Genomic DNA, 18,109 nt, shown 5'->3' with positions numbered 1-18,109 from the left:
ATTATGAATTATTAATCAAGCAGCATTTTACTGTAGCTGGTTTAGGTGTAGCTCAGTTCAACTGTGAGATAGTTTTTAAACAAAATAATTTTGAGAAATTTTCAATTAAGAAACATTAAAGCCTAGCAAAATAACTAATAAATAATAAAAAAATAATAAATTAGAACCCACACACACACACACACACACACACACACACACAGGGCTACTAAGTAAGTATACACAGAAAGTGCTAGACAGTACGTATGTGTACGAAGTGTAGGAAATGTACCTAAAAAGTAAATGTGTTGAGTTACTTTTCACCACTGCCATTACTAACATACTAACATCTTTCTCTCTCCATATGGTGTACATATGAGACACAAAAAGCCAACAGAAGCTCATTATCTATTATTAGAACTCTGTAAAGGCTCTCACCATTTAGCTGCATGAGCCTCACATTTCCCTAATCGCAAACAACCACAAGACTGTGACTTGTCTGTCTCCCCATGGTGACCTCTGTCTTACTGGGCTGTGGGCCGAAAGAGGAAAGTTTTAGAAGTGTGATCCAGCTCGTCATTTGCTGGCATAAAAGTGCCGTAACACAAGCAGAGTGGGAACTTCTGCAGACATGAATCTTTCAGTGGTAAGTCTTTTTTTTTTTTTTTGCCTGAGGGTCCGATGACTTCAGGGTAGAGTTGCTGAACTCATCACCAGCTTCAGAACAGATCCAGTGATGATGACATGAGATTCAAAAAGATTAATGGTCTATCACATAATGATAGAAAATTGTCTTAGTTTAGGGGCTCACTAGTCTCGCTTTGCCAGACCTTCCTCCACAGCGCCACGGAGAAAGGTCTGGCTAGTCCACACAGTATTCACACAGAAAAACGTGCTCTGGTTTATTGGCATTTCTTTAAAATCACAATTGTCATGGGCAGCACTTACGGAGCCTCTGAAAAATAGTCTCAGGAAGGAATGTGTATGTTCAAAAGTTGTTTTAGTCGTGCAACAGAAAACTCAGATAGGACAGATAGTCTAGCTAGCTGTCTGGATTTACCCTGCAGACATCTGATCGTCGTGGATGTAGACTAGGGGCTCACTGACCACATAAAAAACATACACCCATGAAAGACTCTCATAAAATTACATTAAAAGCATCAACTACAACAATTCCCTAAATAAATAAGAGCAGGTGAGCAAACTGCATTAAAAAGTGCTGAAAGTATATTTTGACTATTTTGACTTGATTGATTGATTGATATATATATCTCCACTTTGTTTCTCCCTTTTTGTCCCACACAGCTGAACCCCACAGGGATCCTCCACTGACTGAAATAATCACCTATTCAACTGTCATAGGACACCGTATGCAGAATAAAATAACAAGAGAAGCTTTTGTACTTAAGATGTTCTTTATTATTATTAATTATATTGTAGTCACACTTTGTACAAACATTTCAGTCGCAACAAGCGTAGCTATAAAAATAACTGTTAACTTACTGCATGGTTAATATCAATGTGATACAAAAGAAAACACATATGGTCATGGGACACTCTTTCCTCATATGGCACAGTGTAATAACCAATCTGAGACTGGTATAGAACTCAAACATGGCATGCACTGCCTTCTGGGGTTTAATAACACAAGCCTCTATTGAACTCAGCTAAAAGCATCAAACCTCCAAATCCTCTGGTGGCTGTGAAACCTGGTATACCAGAGAAAACTACGGGCCCTATGTAATACTCTCTGCCTCTGACATTAATACAAATTAAAGGTGCCCTGTCATACAAAACCATTGCATTTTTTTTAGGTCCATATGTGTTATGTTGTGAATGTGAAAATGAACTGCTACCTCCTCTGTCAGCTCTAGCCACTGAAAAGAAATAAGCAGTGAAATCAGACCAATTACAAAAGCTGGTCAGTCTGACATCATATTGCCTGAGCTCATTACTATTCATTAGCTCGCCCAGTTGGGCTGGGTAAAGGATTTTGACAGCCAGGCTCTCATTGGCTAGCTGTTAGCCAATCAGTTTCAACATTCAAATATTAATGAGAACTGGCAGAGTCTTCCTGTATGCTTTCTCTACCACGCTAGAATGGCTTGAAACAAGGTAACCAAGGCATTTTTTCCACAAAAAATGTTAGAGTCCATGGTAGAACTTCAGACATTACCACAAAGTAATGAAATACGTGTGGCAGGGCACCTTTAATGCAGAGAAGAGAGCGGATTACATTCAGCCTGGTCCAAAAAAACTGATGTTAAGATAACACTGTATCTTACCAGTCAACGTGAATACCTTAGCTGCTGAAACATCAAAATCAAATATCAGAAAGCACAACAAATGTATGACTTTTAAGTTGAGTGAACTTAAAAGTCATGCATTTGTTCAAATCTGCAGACTCAACTGTAACACAGTACTTACAATTTTAACAAGGTTCAATATTAGTAATATTTAAGATTCAAGCATTTCAATAAAAAAGGAGCCTTTGGGTGAAGTTACTACAATAAGGCTTGGGTAACATTTCCTACAGGAGGATCTTTTCCAATTGTTCAACAACACGTCTCTCCCTGTTCAACTGAATACCTCTATATGTTGCTCCTCAAACGTCTGCTGTAATTACTTTACTGCAAGTTTAGGGTCTTAACCTGGACTATTTAAACCCTCCTGTTACTTTGCATATTCCCACTTTTTTTCGTCACAACACCACACCGATACATGCCGGGTGCTGCCTCTGTCTCGACCTGCACGTGATGCAACATTGGAGCTGCATCCCTGAAGTGTAAGAGGTACTCAGCTAGTAGCGTTTTTTTTTCTTTCATACGAAGAACCCAAAAAGGACAACAGGGTCCGAGAGCAACATGAACATGCTAAAACCAGACTAAACAATAAGAGGGCACTCTGTATGCTTTAGTCTGGAGATGACCCTTTCAGTAGAAAAAGGTTTGGTGCCCACATCTGCCTCGACAGATGATGACATGGGAATATGAAGACAGAAATACTGAAGGCTTCATGGTATGTGCTGTAGGCTTGAAGCACACATTTTCACTTGGGCATCTTATAGATGCTCAGATCTAGGGGCTCTTTACTGGGTATACACCAGTCGTCGGCCTCTTGGCTCACTTTGTAGTGCTTCAGAGCCGTTTTGTTGTACACCGGCAACCTCTCAATGGAGTCTGTGGACAGCGCCTGGAGGGTCAAGAAGACGAAGAGGTGTAATTACAAATCTCTTGTCATACCTGCACTGGCTCCATGGGTCTGCAGAGTGTTTCTGTTAAACAAAAGAATGATGCCACAAGGCAGTTTTCTCTGTGCTGCGAACTCTTCAAGCCCCTTGCCGTCTTGTCGCAGTTTCATGCATGATCACCATGCTGGCTCACCTTCAGGTAGATGACGGCGTCTGTGCCATGGCCCTCCATGGAGTAGAGCTGCAGGTCTCCCTGGAAGTACTTGGCGTACAGGCGAGAAATGGGCAGACCGTAGCCGAAGCCAGCCTGCGTGGAGAGAGAAAGAGGGGATCAAGGGTTTCAGAAGGCTTTGTTCTTTGTTACACTGCAAGCAGCGGCACTCTACCACGGAACAAACAGGGCTGTCAAGTTTGCTTTGTGGATTGTAGGTCACTCAGTATTTGAGAAAAATAACGAGGCCGGGATTTCAATCTTTAAACAGGAACGAGAGTCTAAATAAAAGGCTGCCTACAAGCATCCGCATGATTGTAGGCAGTATAGAAATGACACCAAATGGCATATGGTACGACTTTATGCCTCGTTTGGTTTTCAATATATGTAGGAGTGAAATCGAGTTAATAAATGAAATCCCGCCATCCCACCGCCTGCATCTCTACTTACCAGTGGAGGCCGTGTGCGCTCTCCTATGTGTGGAGCGGGAGCAGTGGAGTACATGTAGCTGAAAAGGTTGTCGATCCTTCGAAAGGGGACACCGCCACCCTTGTCGCTCACCTGTACAGACAGAGGCAGATACCGATTGGTGAGACAGCTCAGAGAAAAGAGAGAAAATGACTACGGTCCTTGAACACATGGCATCTACTTAACGGTAGAAGCAAAGTGCCCTACTGTTTGTTTACTCCACATATCGTCGTGGGGAGTCATTCCATCATCGTGAGTCATTCCAAAACCTTTTTTGTCTCCATCGAGGACCCCGACATTTAAGGGTAACATGCAAGTATTTTGAAGTCAAAAGAAATATGATTGATAGCTTTTTATTCCTTAAGATTACCAATTTTCGCTCTCCTATTAGCTTTGTTTTGGGCTCTGCTAACTAAATATCTGTCTCTTTAGCAGTGGTGGAATGTCTTTTCCTCAAAGTACTGTACTTAAGTACAAATTTGAGGTACTTGTACTTATTTTTCATGCCACTTTCTACCTCTCCTCCACTAGATTTCAAAGGGAAATATTGTACTTTTTACTCCACTACATTAATCTGACAACTTTAGTTACTAGTTAATTTATAAATTAATATTATTGCACACAAAACACATGTAGTTTATTTTCTTTTCTTTTTTTAGCATTTTCGGCCTTTATTTTGACAGGACAGCTGAAGACATGAATGGGCTAAGCTAAGGGGAATTGCAGAGTCGGTGATAACCTGTGGATTTGTCACCTTTCACATTACACGCAGAAATCGTATCAATTGTTGATATAAAAATATTATTTAGTGCAGCCTTAAAGTGCTCATATTATGCTTTTTGGCTTTTCCCCTTTCCTTTACTGTGTTATACATCTTTTTGTGCATGTTATAGGTTTACAAAGTGAAAAAGACCAAAGTCCACCCCAAAGGGATTTACCATCTCCAACAGAAAACACTGTTCACAAACTGCTCCAAACAGCTCTATTGTAGTCCAGCCTTTACTTCAGAGACAAACGTGGTCACTTTGTAACACGCGTTATAATGCTCGCCTAGCTGCTAGCGTGGCACGCCCTCATGCTCTGCAACTGACTGGCTAGTAGTCCTTACCTAGCTAATGTACATGTGTGACTCCCAACAAAGATGGTACAGAAGTGAGATGCCTCACTCTGTAGCTAAAACAGAGAGCTCAACACACAGGGTGAAAAGAGGAGCTGCAGCAATGTGCAGTACAACAAAAATATGGTGTTTTTTGAAAATTAAACCATGTAAACCTATTCTGGTTCAAACTTTTAAATACAATTATGAACCTGAAAATGAGCATAATATGAGCACTTTAAGTTTTTGTGTGGTACATCATTGACCGTGTAGGTATCACAACAAGCATGTTGAGTCACAACAAGCATTAACATGTCCTGGTAACAAATTGGGTATTAAGACAAGGTTCATGAAGGCCCCCATGTAATCTTATCAGAGCTTAGTAGCTTCGCGGTCTGCAATGGGATTGAGGGTGAAGTCATCACATAAGAGGTTTAGAGAAAGATTTTGGCACAATGATAGTCTGGAGATAGGTCTGTCAATGCTAGACTAGGGCAATGACAAAGAAATGGGTGGTATTCTCAGCTTTGAGAGAAAAGGCACACCACATGTTGTATTCAATAGAGCTGTTTGAATAATGAATTTAATACCACACTGATTTGAACTTGTGCGATACCAACAGTGTAAAAGATTAACTTGAAAGGGTATTATCTTTATAAGCTTCATTAAACGGAGATTACAAACATAAAAACACTTTCCCATTCCCTCCCACAGACAAGTCCAAAACTCTAATCCGCCTGCTGTTAGCGAGTGATGTGAACATTATGGGAGGAATCTCCTGGGACAAACTTGCACAAGCACAGACAGAAGATGCAAAAACAAAGTTCACACCAAAAAGACTTCTTGTGTGTTGTACAGATTGTAAAGATTTGACAGCAACCAAAAAGTCCCTCTTTCAAATTCTGTATTTACCAAAATAACACACTTGTTTGTCCATTTCAAGAAGCTGTACTGTAACTTGCTACCCACCTTGATTGACATGTCCTCATCTCCAAGAGACACCATGACTTGAATGGGTGGAAGGTTGTTGCTGTCGTCATGGGTCTCAATGGTGGCCCTCATAGCATTCTACAAAAAGGATAATACGAAATAGTAAAAGTGATCTTAACATAGTTTTTAAAATGTACTTTCCATTGTAATATCTGTCAGTCTATAATTCAAAACTACAGGACGTGTCGCACCTTGAAGAGCTCAAACAGCATGTGGTAAAGGTGAGAGGGCACATATTCGATGCTTATTGGATAGTTCTTCTTCTCCTTGACTGCAAAAAAAAAAAAAAAAAAAAAAAAAAAAAAACACAAAAATTCTTTCAATCATTTCAAATGCATTATCCTCACCACTCGTGGACGTTTTCAATCGGGGGCAATTATTCTGCAAAGCTCGGATTTTGCGGTTTGAGAGGATGGAGAGAAAAGGGTCTGTGTCAATATTGTCTGATGCCGTCAGCCCGGGCTCATTCAGCCTTTACCAGAGCTCCAGTGCTATAATTAGAGGCCTCTCAGGTCCACCTGGCTGAACGTTCTATCTACATACAAACACTCATACTGTATGTACACACACAGGACTTGTTTCCTTTTTAAATCTCCTGAACAAACAACAAGGAGTTTTGCCATTTGGGTTGTCGGCATTAAGAGTAAAACTGAGTTTGAACTGTCAGGTTAAGCTTACCGCATATCTCCTGTAGTATCAGATCTGGGGAGCGGAGGTAGTACTGTTCACATAGCATCTTGGCACTGTGGAAGGCATCTGACCGAAAAAAAGAGCGACAATAATGTCAGAAATTATGATTATAATACACAGCAAAAAGAAAATATTTTGTAAACACATGATCACAATATAAAAAAAAAAAAAAACAGTACTATAAAGCATATTTAGTATTTACCCTGGACTACATCTCCGACTTGACAGTGAGGGTCAATGCTCCCAATGGTGTTTGGGTGGACAGGGTTGAGGGTACCATCAAAAATAAGAGCTGCAGAGAACAAAAGAACCAAGTTAGGAAGAACAGAAAGCACAAAGTGTGTTATCTGTAAATATTGGGCCATTAACATACCAAGTTCAGAAATAATTAGAGCTGGGGATCATTTGAAATGTCGCTAATATATGATACAAGTTTTGGTACTGATACCAAGAAAGCCTTGACGGCTGCATTGCCATGGAAACCGCGGGTCCCGTAAAATATGACAGCTATAGTATTTGGAAAATAGCATTATGGGGCACTGAATTTGGGATCAGCAAACCTTCTGTTAACCCTAACCGCCCCCCCCCCCCTAGAATAAACACTGGCACGTGGCTGGTACCAGTGACGGACTGGGATCAAAATAAATGACCAAATTCCAGATGGCCAGCTCCGTCACTGGCTGGTACCCAGAAGTATAGAAATTTGATACCGAAGTTATAACACAAGAAATGCTTAAATAAAGTGCAGGCAAAAAAACATAGAGGCCAAAACCTGCCGTAAGACGGGTACGAGCTGCTACTGTAAATCACTTAACACACAACATAATGGTTTTCCCTTCATGCAGCAGTAGTATTGAAAGATTACACTATCACAACATGATACGCATCAACACTGTTTGTTCCACACATGACTGATGATGATAACTCTAGGAGCAACAAGAGCAAACAACTCTAAACAGCATGTTATCATCCAGAGGCAGCCAATCTGTCTTATGATGATGTAATAAAAAAAAACAAAAAAAAACTGAAATCAATGCAATTAAATAAATTAGTGCTGACTAATGGAAGAAGGAGAAACAAAACAAATGCAGTAGTTTTGCTTCCGTTTACCCTAGGGGTGTGAATCTTCACCGGTCTCACGATTCAATAACGATTATCCTGTCAATGGTTCAAATCGATATCACGATGCATCACTTCATCAATATTATTATTATATATCGCTACACATGGTTTTCAACAACAAATTCAAGCAGTCAGATATATATGAACTCCCCTTTTTATTGTATCTGCTCTAAAAAAAGAAAAGAAAAGACAAAAGACACTTCCTGAATGTAGCCGAGTTTGAACAACGCAAAAAACAGCGACCGGAAAATCAATAAGTAACATCAGTAGGCAATAATCGATTATGATCGGTCACTGCATCGATGCAGAATCAGCCTTGTCCGCATCACGATGCATCAATGCAATGACTCATTTCAACACCCCTATGTTACCCCCAATGATTTTGTACCGCCTGTTGCATGTTTAAATATAAAGTTTATGATATGAACTCGACTCAAACTGCTCCCTAGGCGAACAAAAACATCCCACATGAAAAACCATAAACAATAAAGTTTGTGAGGCGACATGTTTTGAAGGATTATTTCAGGGTAGAGACTTATTTTTTTCCCCCCTGGATGGCAATAAAATAAAAATGTAACAGAGCCTGGAATGAAAATATTCATTGCAGACACAATGCAAGAAGAATACAAACTTCTGACCAAACCAAATTAAGGCTAATGTGTAATCTAATTCAGAAATCTTGAAGAAGAAGTTTTTCATACCATGTTCATATGTGTGTGAAGGTACAAAAAAAAACCTAACGTGATATCTCTAGCTGCGTTGGGTGCATGCCAACAATCCAGGGAAATGTGAACGTTACTCACTGTGCTGGTTTATGAGCATGCGAATAGAGATGCGGCTCATGTAGAAGCGGTCCAGAAAGTATTGGATGTTCTGGTTGGTCATTGGGTCCTGGGGGAAGACCTCTTTGTATTCTATGATACCCTCGGCCATAGTAGGCACTACATCGTTGTGCCTGTTTCTGATGGTAACCAAGGCGTCGACAAACCTGGGAAGGACATAAAGATATCCAGATGTCATTAGTTCTGTTATATCCCTTTCAAAGGGACAGAGTGGTTGGGAAAACAGACTACATTAAGAAATGTGTGGGAAATAAGCATCTTAAGAGCATCAAAATATCAGCAGTTGCACCATGCTTCCCCCAACCCCAAGTATGTGAAATAAACACACAGTCTAAAGAGTGAGGGAGTGTTCTTTCTAAAAATGTACCAGCAGTTTAAAGTGATAAACTCTCTCTGTCTCGGTCTCATTGAAGAACAAATGTGAAATTGTTGAGGAAAATTAGGAACTTACTCTCCCAGGACTTTGTAGTCATCAGGATTCTTGTCTAGGAATTCAAGGATCTCCATTAAACTCTGGATGTACCTGACAAAAAAAAAAAAATCATAAAGATGTTCACAGCAGGGTTATTACAGTTAAAGAAATCTTAGACTGAAAAAAATGATGTCGTTAACAAAAAACAAAACTAAAACTACAATGAACACACAACACAACCTTAAACTAAATAGAATTGCAGGTAAAATCAGCTCCACTTGCACTGTGGTTGCTACAGTATACCACTTTGCCCTTTGTTTGACTTGTTGTTGATGAAATAGTAACTACTTGCAGAAAGTGGCAGCAATGCAACAAAGTGGATGTCAGCTGCTATAAAGTCCCCGTATTCCTATTTGATTTAGTAATGCATTCTTTCATCCTGCCTTTTTCACCTATGATAAATCAAGGCTTTCCTCACAACCAAAATAAATTAAAACAATAAACAATTCCTAAAATTCCTAAAGCCAAAATAAAATAAGAAGTACTTGCACTCCTAAAACTACACTGAAATCAAACTAAAAGACTAAAAACTAATACAAGTTTCAATTATATAATCTATAATCACTCTGATTCACATGCAAAAACACATGTTGTAAAATGACGAACAGTTGAGTGAGCCTGCAGTAATTGTAGAAGTGAAAGTTTGTGGTTTTAAAAAGGCTGTTTTTCCATCTTTCTAAGGGCATTTTGGCCGTAGGTCACTGCTCACTAAAGGAAAGACAGGCAGCTCTTGAAAACAAGGGTGTGACGTGAAACTAGGGTAAAGTTCACAGCTGAGAGCCTCCCCCCACCCTGCACAGAGCGAGTTGGAAGGATTTCAATTCGCAAACATTCCTACTACATGGACATAAACAAGCCAACAGCTATGACTGTACACGTCTCACTCGTCAGGGGATGAAATCTGGTATCCAACATGTGTTTTAATGAATAGCCACAAGGGCTGAGAGACTCGTTTTGTTCTCTTGTTGTGGGATAGAATGTCACAGTTGACACGTTACGCAACCTGGATCACAACAATACACATAAATCAATTTCCCTGGTTGGACTTACCAGCTCTGCACTGTTTGCACAGACGGGGTGGTGAGCAGTTTGTCAGGCAACAGGTTAATCTCCTTCATAATGTTTGAAAGTCTTACAGGGAGCTCCTGTCTCAGAAAAACAAAAGATGTCTTCTCACAGGCGTTGGTGGAACCTGAATCAGCACAGAGAAAATAATCAGCAGAGCTGAAGATCTTTCAACTTAAATAATATTGAACATATTTGGGTTTCGGACTGTTGGTTAGCCATTTTACACAATATACTGACTTTTATAGACTTAATGAACAATACTTACTTTAAGACAAAAGGCAATTTGGTCAATGAAATATTGGGACTTTTGTATTATCTAACATTTCGACCAAACGACTGATTGAATTAGGGAAAACAGTTAAGAGATAATGAAAATAACCATTCCCTCCATCCCTATTAATACAACTGGGTATTTGCTTTGTTTATAAGCACATTCCTCTGGGCAATTTGCTTGACTTGCAAGCTGCTGAAGAAGAACTTTTTTTTTTTTTTAAAGAAAAATATAACCTGTTAGTAATATGTTAGCAGGAGCCATTCAATGTGTCCTTCACAGGGCCCTAACAGTGCAGCCAGTGAGCCGGCTACAGATCTGATGCAACACTGTGCACTATGAGCAGATGCTGCTGCAGGCAAACCCTCTACAGAGCGGATGGTGGTCTGTTTGACAAATGATGCATTGGATAATAATCTGTCACTGATACTTTTCTGATCAGGTTTAGAGTTCTCGAACAGTCCCTGTCCACAGAGCTCCGTGTTAGTTAGCTATGTTAGTTAGTTAGTTAGTTGATAGCCCATTTTTACCGCGGATCAATACTCACCGAAATCAAGAAATTGCTTCATGGAGAGCGGTGAAGGAGAAAACTTGGAGAAATGATCGATGTGTCTTGGCACACTGGCCAAGGCGGCGTTTTTCATTATAAACCTAACGAACTTCATTCTCGCTGTGGAGGGTCCTGGTTCTTGTGAAAGGAAACGTCGGAAGCTAGGCTAATAGTCTCCAATGGTAGTCTCCAACTGCCCTGTTACTAAACATAGGGGAGGATACCGAGGACAAGAGGCGAGCTCCAGCCAATAGGAGGGAGGGATTCTTTGTATTTACGTTCCAGATTGGCCAATAAGAAGCGCTGAGGGGGCGGGATTAGTGAATGGTGGGTGCTGGATAAGAGAGGCTTTTATTATATAAATAAATAGGTGATTAACTCATCAGTCATCAAACAAACAAGAACCCCCCCCACCCCCAAATTACAAAATAATGTTCCTGGGAATATGAATATACTGATAGCCTACTAATTTAGGGGAGGCAGTAGGCAGTTTGTTTGGGAACCGGAGGGTCGCTGGTTCAAGTCCCCATACGGACCACAGTATGGGGGTGGACTGGTAGCTGGAGAGGTGCCAGTTCACCTCGGCCTCTTGGCAAGGCACCAAACCCCTTACTGCTTGGGGTGCCTGTCCATTGACAGCTGCAGCCCCCTCACTCTGACATCTCTCCATTAGTGCATGTATAGGTGCTGAGCATGTGTGTATATTTCAGGCCTGTGTATGGTGTGTAATAACAACACAGTGAAAACGTTGTAATTAATTATAATTTTTATTATACCTGGCTTTCCACCACATGTTGAACCTGCTGCAGGGATTTTCTCCCAGTCAGCCAAAACAGCATTATTGAGGTCCAACAATGATGTTGGTGATCAGATCTAGCTCACAGTCAGCGCTCCAGTTCATCCAAAGGTGATGGAAGAAGAAGACACAGCCTACTTGATTGAGCTCTCTATGTGCAGACCAGTCAACCTTTTCTACACCAAACCGGGAAAACTATTTATTTTTGGAGCATGGCTTTGTGCACGGGGCATTGTCATGTTAAAACAGGATAGGGACAAACAAACTGTTGACACAAAGTTGGAGATTTCCTTTACTTACATGAAAAAGGCACTAGACACTGTTGCATTTTGCACGTAATTTAATATGCTCAGAAACAGATAGGATTTTCTTTCTTTTTGGATTCACAGCGCAAAGTTGGATGCACTTTATTGTCTAAAATGTGTATTGTATTCTGTATCATTATGATTTATTTTCATTGGAATTAAACGGCCAGGTCCATACCGTAAAAACAGTCCCAGAGCAAAAGTGCAAATACGGTGTCTACATACTTTTGACCATATCTGACAGGCTCAGTTTGGCTGAATTAGTGAACATTAATGGTTTTACTTGTTTTAAAATACACATACAAGGGGCCAATTTGCTATCAGTCAAACAAAAGAGCTGCTGCAGCTGCAGTTTTTGTAGTAAAAGGCCTTCTGTAGCTCTGTTTTCTTGTTGATTTTTATTCAATTCAATAAATTGGCGATGGGCTTGTTCTTGGGGGAGTTGCTCATAAACTGAAGGGAATTCCGTCCACCTTCATCCTTATTGAGATGATAACACAGTCAGATGCCCTCTGCTCCTTGTTTACTTCCTTCCACAGTGGCGATTCTAGGATCAGACTTTAGGGGGGCTCAGCCCCTTATGAGAATGTGACACAGATGCGGTCTTTGGTGTTTTTTGCCCCCAACGTCTCCTTCCAGGCAGCGCGGCAGTGGTTATGTTTCGGATTAAGGTTAGGGTTAGCTGCCTGGAAGCTACCGTTGGAGGCAAAAAACACGATTGAGCCACAGATGCAGTGCCTTGCAAAAGTGTTGCCCCCGCTAAATCAGTAATTTCATTAGCCAATAATCTCTGAGCTAGCCACTGAACAACAACGTAAGCTAACGTTTTTTGACACTATTAACACTAAACCTGACAGTAATAACGACCAATTTGACAAAATGTTCTAACATTCAGCAATTTTTAGTTACGTTTTTAGTTTTTACCTTACGTTTCAATTTGGGTTCTAATCTGCGCCATGAAATGACCAACTTCTTCTCTGGGGACTACCAACGATAAACTTCACAACTGCACTCCTGCTCTCCCTCTGACAGATCAGATAGAGACTCAGGCAAAGGCGGGAGTCTGGCTATTTAAAAAAGGGTTTAAAATTGTTAATGGGCAGAAGTTCACCCTCTGTGAATGACCCACTGGAAGCTTGCCACCTATGTTTTGATTATACATTCCTTAGTCAGGGAACACAGTGTCCTGGTCAAATCTCCCATTACATAAGCAGCAGCTGCGTCAGTACAGTTGGGATTGTCCTTATAAAGCCAGTCTGTCGTGCCTCTCCGTCAAAACATTAGTTTACACCTTTTGTACTTTGCACGAAGGGCAATAAAAAACTGAAATTAATATTGCAGAGTGATCTGCCCCCACAAAATATCACGGCTCATTTCAGCTTTACCAGCTCACAGCAGATAATATGCTGATCCCTGCTAGACAATATCCAAGCAAGTATTAGTCATATTGTTTTCAAATGTCAGCTGCTTGGCTTTGTGTTGTACTATATCAGCTACAACCTTGCTCTTAATCTTCCAGCTCAATGTATTTTGAGCAGGACACCTGTGATACAAGATATCAGCATCTTTTATATCCAGGTGTTTTTTATTGTTTTGCTTGCAGTACAGTCTGGATTTAAATACCTTTGAGTCTGCAACAGAACATGTCACTTGTCACAGCAAAACATGTCGTCCTTTAGGCAGATGTGTCCTCTGAAAGAGAGTATGGGGGGGAGGGGAGGGGGGGGATGTGTCAATCAGCTGAAGGAGCTCCTGCTGGGAAAGAACAGGCTTTGGCCAGCAGTGGATTTATTACCTGGGGTGGAGATTTATTTGTTTTTGGTCACAAGAAATTGAGGGCAGTAAAGTAAAGACATGGCCTTTATTTAGGCCAGTTCATTTCATATTTGCTTAGGAGCCATCCACACGGAAACGCATCGTTTTTCCTGTAGACCCACTGCCTGAAGACGCCATTTTTTGAAACCTGGTCCCAGGGTGAAAAAATGTCGTCGTTTTGGTTTTTTCGTTTTGGTATGTGTGGACGTGGCCCTCTTTTTACCTGCAGTTTACGCCACACTCATGTGGAAGTAGGTTTTGTGATTGTTTCTTATCATCCTTATTCAATGCCCTAATATAGTATGTGGAGTCCAATTTCTCCAAAGTTTGTTCTCCCATCGCCTGATACTCCATTTAATTTGATTTGAAAGGGCATTTTCTAAGCCTTAAAGGGGTAAACTTTAAAATGTCTTGGCTATTTATTTGTGTGACACAATGCTAAGGTGCATGCACTGCCATTCCCAGATGTCTAATGGGTATCGAGCAGTCTGGTCAGACCTGTTTAGTCTTTTTTCTTGGGAGTTAATTATCTTGAAGTTCAGGTTTTGGTAACTGTCTTTTCCTGATTGTATCCATTTACATCTGAAGGGTTTAAAGACTATTTTTCCTTTGTTGATTTCCTTCCTCCATTACCTTGTATCTCACGTGATGGCTCCGTAGTAGACAACCACGCGACTTACTGTCGCATAGTAGAGGAATTACTGTATAGTACAGGAGAAGCTTGCAGGCAGTTTCGACTTACATTCACTGTTTAAGTTTAATTACTAATGTTAACTTGCATTTTAGTTAGCAATAATTAGCCTGTATCTATGTTATCTCCTTACATATACCTACGCTCTCCGTCTCTGTAAGATTGGGAATGATTGAGATTTCTCTTGGCACAGCTGCCAGAAGACTTACAGTTGCTCACGTCACATCTACGTCTTCAAGCTCAGTTGGAGGCTGCGCAGTAAGGCTCAGCCATCACCGGAAAAGTGCTTCTAATATCCTTCACTGGTCTCCGTCCAGAGCACCGGGATCTGTTGGTCCAGTTTATATGCTGTCTATGATCAGCACTGATACTGCCCTTATTACACAGATCAGGTATAAGCCAGAGATGACTGATCCAAATTAAATATAGTTTCTTTATCAGCATCTTTAGAAAAGTTAGTGTTTCCATTATCAGTAACATTCATTAAGTAACATTAGGCATCTCACTGATTCAGGTCTTTGCACCACAACAAGGCCCGGCCTCATCTTACTTTGTCCAGCAGCAGTGAGGTACACGGGGATATCTGCTGAGTATTTCTTTTTCCCACATTTAAAATATGAATTTGTTATCGGAATTGGTATTGGGAGAGAAAATGTCTGATCGGTACATCCCTAATAAATACCAGGGGTTGTTTCAGGGTTGCATAATGACTACTTTCACTTTTGATACTTTTAAGTACATTTTACTACAACCACCGGATGGAGCTTTCCTCATCATTATGGATTTAATTGTGGCCTTTCAGTCTCCAATAAAGAGTAGCAGCACATATTTTTTTTTTATGAACCCACAACAGAATAGAACACTTTTCATTCTATAAGTTTAATTTTATTCTGTTGATGCCTGAAACTGCAGGCTGCTGGGGTTTAAAACTGGCCCTGGAGACACATCCAGTGAAGAGTGCTTAACAGGTGAAGTGCGGGGGAGGAAAGAGGGGGTAGTTGTTGGCTGCACCCAGTACTTTTCCGCTCTCCATCAGCCTGCATTCCTGCCAGTATAGTCCACTCCTATTCCCCACTGTCAACAAACAGCTGGTATATCAGGCCTAACTGTTTGGGCATTCTGTCAGTGTCGTATTGGTTGAAGAGTGTGTAACTGGACAACAACAACTCCAGTGGAAATTTCCTCTCGCTGCAGGCCAAGGGGAGGTGTTGATGGCCCATTAGGCAGAAGTGGTTCCTAGAAATTTCATTTGAATACCAATGATTCACTTCACAGAGTGTGACTTCATCATAACGCTCGGTTACGTTGTAACCTTGGTTCTCTGAGTGAAGGGACTATCTATCCAGCTGTAGGCAAGCCGGTGTGTCTTCCATGTACCTGAACTCAGGGGGATCATCCCCGTACATATGGAATATGTACCGGCGGAGAGATAGAGAACAAAAGAATCCCCCTGATACTGAAAATCAAATCTTCTTACTGGACTCTATTCTCACTCATTACACAGTCCTGCTTACAGTCTGCTTCCAAAAGACCAAAACATGTAATAATTAATCAAGCCCATTGCATTTTCACAATTTGTCTGGCAAGTGCAATCATTAGACATTCACAGTGTGTTTAGTTCCTATTCATGAAACAACTGACAATGGCAGTGCTACATGAATGCAGATTAGAGACATTCCACTAATCAAGCATATGAATTGAGCTTTTAAAGAGCCATTATTATCATTTGAAAAAGGAGCCGCTGACAGCCAACAATGAAAAAGTTTAAATGAAAAAAAAAAAAAAACTTCAAGTGAGCAATGTTTCAAAGGATAAAACACCAAGAACTGTGTTTCAACAAATGTTTTAGATTTGTTCATGATTTATTCCCTGCTTAGCCTTCTGAATCAGACGGAGCTTCTGTAGGCCACGAGGTCTTCCTATTAAGTCCTCACACTGAAATGCTAATACAATAGGAAAACGTCTAAATCTCTTCTTCTTCACACTCTGTTGGTTGGCAGGCAACAAAATGGTGCATCCCAGCCAATATCTTGGCAGCTCTTTACTGACTTAAAACGCTTCCTGAAAATCAACTAACGTGTGTCTTTTGGCCAGTTTAGAAATCTGGTTTTAAACCTGCAAACTTCTACTTGTGATTGCTTTACTAAATTGTACTTTTTTTCCTAATTTATTTATCAAAGAATAGTTTTTTTTCTTCTATATTCTTATGATGGCGTCGCTTCATTTCTGCGTTGTTGTTTTGTTTTTGTAATTTGACTCCATGCCGTTGTAAATGAGGGTTGCCCCTCAATGATCTCTCAATGGAGTATAGATAAAGGGTTAAATGAAAGAATCTCAGCTGTTTGAACCTCTGTTCTGTCTCTTCCTGCTCTCTGGTTGAATGAAGCCAAACTCAAGATTTAGTTACACATTTTACTCTTCTGATTCTCTTGTCAGGAAACTAAAACAGACACAAAAAGTGATTTGATTGCTGCTAATGAATTCTACCTTTTAACCAGGCGTACAGTCATACAAATATTTGTCAAATCACTTGTTTATGAAGGCAAAAACAAACATAAATAAGGCGGAATGGCAACAGCTGTGCTGTGTGATATTTAGTAAATGTAATTAGTTACTTTCCACCGCTGTCAACATGATACTGATCATTCCTGCAAAACAATCACGGACAACTAATTTAATTTTTTTACAATATAGTATCCACTTGTGCTAACTAAAGCATAATTAACCTTTGTGTTTTCCTTATGTCAAATTTGACCCATTTCTAAAAAAAATTATATCAGAAATATGGGTTTCTTTCAAAATAATTGCCCAAAAGTAATTGTTTAAATGGTTTCAAAAAAGTATTTTACATATACAAGTCTGTGAGCCACTCAACATCCTCTGACTTTAACTATTAGTCAAAATAATTTATAATTTCTGCTTTTTTTACACTTAAACGTTAAGTATAATGTAATATAAATTAGGCTAAAAAAAGTGTTGAAATAGGTGACAAAAACGTTTAAAAAAGCTTCAAAAGCATCGAAAAAGTGTCAAAAACATCAGTAAAAAGGGCCAAAAAAAAGTTCATTTTCAATTTTCAATCAAGTTCATGGTCGAAGGGAAGACAACACAAGGGTTAAACAGTTTTAAGGTTTTAACTCCCTGACGAAGGCTTGTATGCCGAAACGCGTCGGATTGCTTTAAGATTTATGATGACTAAGCCATAAATAAAGGCTTTGTATTTTTCTAAAAGAGAGTGCCTTGGAGTTTCCTTATTGGTTTCTACATTATGTTTATCCCATCCAAAGAGCACCTCAAGCTAACTTTTTGAGTCCTGGAAGCGCTAAGTATGTTTAGGCACTCAAAACACTTAACACTGGTAAGAATGGTCGTCTTAGTTAAATATGAATAAAAGTCAACACTGACTTGTATCAGCACACAGGGCATGTTCACTTCATTAACATTTAAGCAAAATTATGATTGTTACTAATAAGCTAAGCTTATCCAAAAACCCAACAACACACAGGACTCATGACGCAAATCCAACTCTCTGGTGTCAACGTCCGACGCTTTG

At 40.1% G+C, this 18,109-nt stretch overlaps 1 protein-coding gene across 1 annotated transcript; it reads right to left on the bottom strand.

Annotated features, from left to right (window-relative positions):
• Nucleotides 1-2,522: 2,522 nt before the first annotated feature.
• On the bottom strand, nucleotides 2,523-11,168 carry pdk2a (pyruvate dehydrogenase kinase 2a). Its single transcript, XM_028567455.1, has 11 exons — nucleotides 10,947-11,168; nucleotides 10,111-10,252; nucleotides 9,040-9,111; nucleotides 8,550-8,734; nucleotides 6,827-6,916; nucleotides 6,613-6,690; nucleotides 6,126-6,205; nucleotides 5,914-6,012; nucleotides 3,831-3,941; nucleotides 3,363-3,476; nucleotides 2,523-3,171 (listed from the first exon to the last, which is right to left on the bottom strand). The coding sequence occupies exons 1-11, from the start codon at nucleotides 11,062-11,064 to the stop codon at nucleotides 3,028-3,030; spliced, it is 1,233 nt and encodes a 410-aa protein (XP_028423256.1). The 5' UTR covers nucleotides 11,065-11,168; the 3' UTR covers nucleotides 2,523-3,027.
• Nucleotides 11,169-18,109: the final 6,941 nt, after the last annotated feature.

The sequence above is a fragment of the Perca flavescens genome, chromosome 21 (genome assembly GCF_004354835.1).
Source record: "Perca flavescens isolate YP-PL-M2 chromosome 21, PFLA_1.0, whole genome shotgun sequence".
Classification (NCBI taxonomy): Eukaryota; Metazoa; Chordata; class Actinopteri; order Perciformes; family Percidae; genus Perca; species Perca flavescens.
The sequence above is the reverse complement of the archived record's forward strand: the minus strand, read 5'-3'. Positions and strand labels throughout refer to the sequence as shown.

Bases quoted from the DNA above. Each gene is read 5' to 3' on its own strand.
- pdk2a (XM_028567455.1), bottom strand. From the start codon at position 11,064: ATGAAGTTCGTTAGGTTTATAATGAAAAACGCCGCCTTGGCCAGTGTG. The intron at 9,112-10,110 runs GTAAGTCCAACC...TTTTTTTGTCAG, and splicing joins GTGCAAACAGTGCAGAGCTG to GTACATCCAGAGTTTAATGG. The intron at 6,206-6,612 runs GTAAGCTTAACC...TTTTTTTTGCAG, and splicing joins GATACTACAGGAGATATGCG to TCAAGGAGAAGAAGAACTAT.